Below are 7,262 nucleotides of genomic sequence, written 5' to 3'. Positions count from 1 at the left end.
TGGTTTGGAGAAACTGCTTTTAGTCAAAAAAATAAAGGAATCTTCACACCCTGTGTCACTTTTTTTTCATTAAAATAAACACAAATTGCAAAATGTACAGCAAAATAATAATAATTGAGCAGGTTTGCATCAAACAAATATAACCACATTTATTTCGAAAGTATAAAATTTCACACGATAAAGGCCACTTTTCAGGGTAAACTGACAACGTTTTCGTTAAGATTTACACATAGAAACACCTCAGTCTGTCGCTCGAACACACTGTCCGGCTCTGTGGCAAAAACAGAAAGTAATAGTACTTGTTCTACTCCACCACAGAAAGTAGTTGGCAAATCGAAATAATTTAATTGACACAGGAAAGTGGCAGGAGAGTGAAAATTCCTGATTTGTACATCCCACCGAGGAGCAGGTACTCTGAAATGCTTCTCTTTCTGTTTCTTTTTTATTGAACCGGCTTACAGGCACAGCTTGACGTTACAGGCACGGTTTGCCTTCCGCTGGGAGACTTCGAAACAAATATGCAGTTGACATTCTTTACAATGGCACCAGTCAGGCCGTGAGAGCGTCCCCATGGAGAGAGCATCCTCCTTGTTTGTACAGTGCGCCCTGCGGTTGGAGGCCGTTTGGCTGGATCTGGTGAGGGGGGGTCCAGATTTGAAGAGTTTAGCGTTTCACATTCCTACACACTACCCATGACGTGGTGCTCGCTGAGGTAGAACAGTTGTACCAAAAAGACGCATCAATAAAAGGATAGAAATGGGTAACAGTCACATCATAAACTTAAGAAATGGAGTTGCGAAGAAAGCAGGGAAGTGATGGGGGGGGGGGGGGGGGGGGGGGGGGGACTGGAAATCCTTCCTTCTAGCTGGAACCCCCTCTGCAGGTTGGGGTCACGGATACTGAAAAGCTGCAGGGGACGATTTGCTTGTGTCAATACTTAATCCGGTTGACGGGTAGAATTTCTCCTTCCCCGATCTGGCGTGTCCACCTCAAGAGTGCAAACGGAAAAGGAGGGTGCGCTGTCACGTCGGGAAAGGGCGTGCTGCTGCGTTTTTGTTTGTTCCACGCTGAAGAGAAATCTGTGTTCTCCCTTTTAAAGGCTCCCGTCTGTCCCGACGGCTGGAATGAGAACCTGGGCGCGGTGAAGACGGGGCCGAGTCTGGACGCCCGGCCCTCCTCGTGGACTAAGACCAACTGAGGTCGCTCCTGCCCCTGCGTGTGATGATGCTGTCCGTGGATTTGAGGAGCCTCTCCAGGCAGGGTGCGTTGATTTTGCCTGGCAGAGGGCCTCGGGGCACAGCTTCTGTCTTTGTGAGGCCGTCCGTGCTTGAGGACACGGCGCTGTCCTGCGTTAGGTCTCTGTCTCTGAGCGGCGGCAGCTGCCTGGGACCAGCCTGGGCCTGCTCTGCCACGGGGGAGCAGATGGGTGATGTGTGAAGCCATTTCAGGTTGTTGGCGGAGTAGGCCTCAGGTGGAGTCAGGTCCGTGACGCTCAGGAGTTTGGCGTTGGCTGCAGAATCACCGGCAGAGGCGGGGCTTATGGCTGCTGTGCAGGTCATTGGAGAAAGCTGGTGGAAAAGACAGAAACCACACTCAATGTCAGCTGTTTGGAAATCCATCAATCAGAAACCGTCTACTCAGAAAATGTATATTCTTCTAATAACCTATAGAAATTTTCTGAAGGGAGAAATCCAAGTACACACTTTCCTTACATACAGAAGCACTGAAAGATGAGTCGAAACAAAAACAAACAAATCAGTTTTCTTTAATAAAATGTGTGAAATTGTTGCCAGTAAACGCCTCCCACAAAATTTGTAATTTTAAAATGCTTGTGTCATTTATTATTAAGAGTATTTTTTAGATTCCAACCCAGAAAAAAAAGACGATTCATGGGAAACAACACAAAGAAGCATCATTAAAAGTCAAGTTTTCATCTTTTTGTGTTATAGCTACTTTTTGTAAACATGTAGATATAATCTAAAGTATTTAAATACTGACATGTTTTTCTGTGCAAGTAGGGATTAGCCTCCGATTTAAATCCCTGCTGATAAGACACAAAGGAATGCTCTGGAACATTTCCTGACCTCCCTGTTTCCATGCTCCTCCTCCAAACTTACCTTTTCTACTCTCACATTGTTCCCAGAGAACCTGAGCCCGCAGTAAAAATAACCTTTAATCCCCTCCTTTCCCTCTCCACAGCCCTGTGATTTGATGATAAAGTGTATTTTTGTCGCTCTTTGACCGCGTCATTGCTGCACGGCTGTAGCTAGGGCGGATCTGGGGGGGGGGGTTACACAACGCCGCCGCCTCCGTCTTACAACTTTACCTTAAGCCTCTTGCTGAGAACGGCTTCCTCTGTCGGGGTGACGGTGACCTGCTCCTGGAGTTTGACGTTGGGGAACCAGCTCTTCAGCATTTCCTCCATTTTGAGGATGATATCAACGTATTTCTCTCTGAAAAAAAGGAGAAGCAAAACAAAAAGAGTGAGAAATGGTGGCGTTTTAGGCAGCTCTGAGCTTTCCCCGTCTACTAGACATGTGATCTCTCCATCAAGCAGGAAATGTTCAGAGGGCAGAGGAGCACAGCCTGCGCTCCGTTGTGTGTGAGGAGGGGAGAGAATTATCCGGAGTACCTTTCTCACGTTTTGAGCTTACACGTGGCTCAGGCTACAACGGCTCCATAACAGCGTCTAAATATAAACCCAAGCATAAAGTGCGGCCGTCGGCGTGGATATTAAATAGATGACGCAGCCGCGTGTGTGTGTGTGTGTGTGGGGGGGGGGGACGGCTCGGTCAGAGCCTGCCTCACTGAGGCAACAAAAACCAGATGGCGTCCAGGGATTAGCTGGTGTCATGTGATCAGGAGGACTTCTTGCTATATTCTATTTGTGCAAAATTTATGTGAAAGATTATCCAAAGTCACTTTGATTCCATATTCCCATTGGGTCGCCTAAGGGCGGGGTGGGGGGTGTTTGCCAGCTGGCAGCACGAAGCAGACACAGGGAATGACAGGGAGGGCCTGCTCCACCTTCCAGCCTTCGACCGGGCTGTCTGCAGGAGGCGGCCACACCCTCCCTTTGTCTCCCATATGAAGGAAGCAGCTGGTGGAAGACGGCACCATTTAGTCTGCGTCAGACTCAGCTGTTTACCTTCATGCAACACTTAACATACATATCGGAAATGCAGCTTTGATCTGCACAACGTTTTTCTTTCTTCTCAGATCTTCCTGCTTTTGTTTGATTTAAAAAAATCGATTAATGTAAAAATGGTCAATAGAAATCTGTTTTTATTGATTTAATTGCGTTTTATTTTTTTATACCATTTCTCTGCATTAGATCTCATATAATGACAAAAAAAAAAATTTTTTTTTTTTAGGATATCACCCGTTCTCTTTAAAAAAAAAAAAGAAAAAGGTTGGCGTTACACTCTCAGCATTTCCCAGCCGGTGAAGAGCTAATCAAGCAGACACAAGTGTGCTGCTCCCACCATGGAGCCTGATGCATTTTTAACAAGATGCCTGGCTAAAATGCGACCCAGCCACCTCTGCAGTAAACCTGCTGTGTGGCGGCAACCCGCTGTGTCCCAGACAGGATGGACCCCCACTTAACACGGCAGTAAATCACAGTTTTTCACATTGGCGGCTGATACCCACTCAGATTATGATCCAGATAAAAAAAAAAAAAATCAAGAATCAATTTAAATAATCCAAGTATAAATGGTTGGATGAAAAATAAATTAAACTAATACTGCAAAATGTTGACACTTACCCCATAAAAGGGTTCTGCAGGACACCCATGATCCTCTGAATCCTGTCCATGGCCACGCTCTCCTGGAAACTGCTGAGTCCTGGAAAAAGAGGAGAGCCGCAGCTTGAGTCTGGTGAACTGTGTCGACAGCAGGACTGAGTCTGTGCAGCAGATGGAGTTTGGGTCTGAGAGGAGGAACAGACCCCCTGCCCCTGTGGCCCGGGAAGTGGCGGGTTCATTTAAGGCTGGGGGGTTTTACCGAAACCCCAGAGAAGCTTGTCTGGACTTTTTGTTTTATTACAAAAAGCAAACAAAAAAAGATCAAACTGCACACACACAGAAGCTGCTCTGCCAGGAAGGGAACATTTTGTTTCCATAACCCACCGCCAATTACACAAGGAAGGCGGAATTGTGAAATTTCTCGCTTAGAGCACATTAAACACATTTGTGATTGCTTCTTTTTTTTATCTCTTGAAGTACAGCTGTTGCTAAATGAACACTAAGCCAGGATGAGCTGTGTTACAAAAGCCACACATGCTTACACACGGGAGAGGAGGAGGGGGGGGGGGGGTCCTGTGACACAATCTCTGGGACAGATACTCTGCAAAGGGTGATCTCCTCCTGGTTCTTCTCTGAGAAACAATGACTCATCTAAAAGTCTTTTATTTTGAAAAAACACTCAAGCCAGAAAAAAAGAAGAAAAGAACAGTAAAGAAACACGAAGATATCGACTTACTTTCTTTGTATCTGCCTGAACGGAGGCCGTTCAAGATCAATGACAGCGGATGAATGTAGCACTGCAGCTCCATGCACTGCAAACAAAACAGGGATTTGAACTCAGACCTTTATTGGAGCATATTTGACCGTGGATGCCCGTGTTTTACTTCTGACTTTTTCCTTTAAAGAGAAAAAAAAATCCTCCTCCTCCTGCAGTGATGAGGGAGGGTCGTCTTTACTGGAAATGCCTTTAAACGCAGCTGGGGAGCCAATCTGGGTGATAGGGCATTTCCTAGTTTTGCTGACTTTGTAAGCAGCGCTGCGGTGTAGCAGATATGAGTCATGGGGTTGCTCACCTTCTCGCTGAAGATTCTGTCTTTCTCTGAGCAGAAGAGCTGCTGCTCTCTGCGCTGCTCCTCCGACGAGCTGTGGGGTCTCTTCAGCGCCTTCTCAGCTTCCGCTTTGCCTCCTTGCTGCTTTCTACACAGTCCAGTGGCGGAGGCTCGGTCCCGTCTCTCAGTGCAGCTGGGAGATCCCCAGCTGGAGACCTCCCTGACCTCCTTCCTCATCCTGTCCCCCTCCCTCAGCATGCTGCTACTGCAGCTGCTGTCAGGCGGGCCCAAGTCCCTCTTTTCCGTCACTCCGCTGTCGCTCTCCTCATTGTCGCTCGCCAGCCAGTCGATGGAGTTGTCCGAATCCGTGGCAGACATCCTCAGCTGCAGCCTCTAACTCGCTCTGACCATCACTGACCTGATGGGTAGAAAGCCAGGTTAGCTCGAAAGGACGAACGGAGCGCCACAGCAACCAGGACAAGTGGAGACAAAATAACCGCCAACCTTGAGCGAGAAGCAACTAAAAAAATTAATTTAAAAAAAAAGCCCTTCCCAGAGACAAGCAGAAGAGGGACACCAGAGCAGATGGTGGCAGCACGACCGCAGATGTTACAACCACAAAGACCTGTTTGTTTGGTAGAAGCAACACCTGAGCCAGTAAGCAGAGGCTAACCGCCGTCAAAAAAAGAAGAAGCAAACAGCGATCATGCCAGGCCTCAAGCGTGTCCAGACTCTTGTCAGCGTAACCATCCAAACACGTTCTTATGTTGTTTTTTTCTTCAGACGCTAGTTTGTGTGTTTTTCCACACCCGGGCTCTATCAGCTGACCTCCCAGCTGCTGCCACCACATTCATTCATAAACATTGTTAGCTTGTTTATCCAAAGGGAGCAGGGGTCTGTCGCCATGACAGCCAGAGTCAGAGGACTGTAGACCTCCCAGATGATCAAATAAACAACATTTGCTTATTTCAGACTCATTTAAAGAATACCAAAAAATAAAGGTTTGTAAGGAGCTGCAACACATTTCCTGTTAGATTTGAAAAGGGTTTCTGATCCTATAGGTTCAAAAAGAGGGGTGGAGCAAAAGTACACTCATTTTTATTCCAAAATAAAGAGATGTTCCACACATTTATAGTTCACTGAGGCAGCATCAAGTCAGAGAGAGCCTCTTATCTCATTTTAGATCATGTGGAGTAAAAGTTTCCTGTTATATAACTTCCCTACAGAATGCAAGTCCTTCCCTGTCATGATGAACTTTTATAATGTGTGTTCTACGAAGAGAGATCCTCAGAATCCTCCGTCCATTTTACAGCCAATTTACACTTATCTTTTTTTGAAAGGCTTGTTCCGTAGAGGTTACAAGTGGAACTTGAACATCTCTTAGATGCACCTCAACCCATGCCACTTTAATTATAACCAAATCTATTGGAATTCCCATTCAATGTCGTTTTCTAAACATACAAATCAGAAATCTCCCATGATTCATTGTGTGGGTGCGACACCGTGACTTTATCGAGCAGAAGCTGGACATATTTAGAGCATTGTGAACAACGTTAACAGTGAAATCATCCGTAATTATCATAGTGAGGACCGAAACTTCCACGTCTAGTTATCTGATATGATAAATGCAGAGAAAAGCTTATAAAAATCCAGTTTGCGAGCCGTTCTTATCAGGTAGGGTTAGGGTTAGAGTCAAATTCCTCCGGTAGCAAAAAACCGTCGGTGTTCATCGGAGCGGAAGGACGGTGCCTACCTTCCCGGGATGCGGCGGCTTGTCCGGCTCCTCCTATTGTTCGATGGTAAGTCCGACCGGACGGTGGGGCAGGGCGCAGCTGATGTGCGGGACGTGCGGCGTGTGAGCGGGCAGGCAGCAGCCACGGCCAGTCATCCGCCCGTGTTGCTTCTCCCAAGGAAACGTGTCTGAGGGGGCGGGGCCACTACGGAGCGGCTCTCCTATTGGCTGCATGAAAACGGAAGACAAACCAATCGTCTTTTACGCTCCTGGTAGCCGCGGAGAGATAGGCGAGACGGGTTTACATATTCAAAGGAGATGGAAATGACAAGAAACACGTGGACACGAGGATCCGTTTCATTTCGGCAGCTGGGCGGTAAGTCAGGCCAGAGCTGGCCTGGTCACTTCACAGGAATTCTTCATCATTATCATCTGGATGAAGACGACGGCCATGTTTGACTCGAGACATGTCGGGAAAGTCACCGAGTCCACAGGGCTGGCTCTTTGAAAACCCATCTATCAAATCCATCTTTTCTTCTTACAATAACGATTTGTCAAATTGACGTATTGCTTGTTATGCATATTAATTGATATTTAACCAAATCCAATCAGTTCTCTTGGATATAATAAATTGATAATCAGTCAAATCCAAGAGAACTAATTGAGTCAGTAATTTTGCATTGAAAGCCTCTCTAGCCAGCAGGTTTAGGTACATGATCTTTGATGGTTCCTCTTA

The 7,262-nt window shown here is 46.6% G+C and overlaps 1 protein-coding gene across 1 annotated transcript; it reads right to left on the bottom strand.

Moving 5' to 3' along the window:
• ciartb (circadian associated repressor of transcription b) lies at positions 1-6,759 on the bottom strand. Its single transcript, XM_004069998.5, has 6 exons — positions 6,548-6,759; positions 4,819-5,212; positions 4,482-4,557; positions 3,767-3,845; positions 2,327-2,453; positions 1-1,568 (listed from the first exon to the last, which is right to left on the bottom strand). The coding sequence occupies exons 2-6, from the start codon at positions 5,170-5,172 to the stop codon at positions 1,185-1,187; spliced, it is 1,020 nt and encodes a 339-aa protein (XP_004070046.1). The 5' UTR covers positions 5,173-5,212; positions 6,548-6,759; the 3' UTR covers positions 1-1,184.
• Between the last annotated feature and the right edge of the window lie 503 nt (positions 6,760-7,262).

The sequence above is a fragment of the Oryzias latipes genome, chromosome 6 (assembly GCF_053564925.1).
Source record: "Oryzias latipes strain Hd-rR chromosome 6, Olatipes_Hd-rR_3.1".
Taxonomy (NCBI): Eukaryota; Metazoa; Chordata; class Actinopteri; order Beloniformes; family Adrianichthyidae; genus Oryzias; species Oryzias latipes.
This window is presented reverse-complemented; position numbering and strand designations above follow the sequence as displayed.

Coding starts and splice junctions, on each gene's coding strand:
- ciartb (XM_004069998.5), bottom strand. CDS start 5,172: ATGTCTGCCACGGATTCGGACAACTCCATCGACTGGCTGGCGAGCGAC. Junction 4,558..4,818: donor ACAGAATCTTCAGCGAGAAG/GTGAGCAACCCC, acceptor TTTTGTTTGCAG/TGCATGGAGCTGCAGTGCTA. Junction 3,846..4,481: donor TTCAGGCAGATACAAAGAAA/GTAAGTCGATAT, acceptor CTCTTTTTCCAG/GACTCAGCAGTTTCCAGGAG.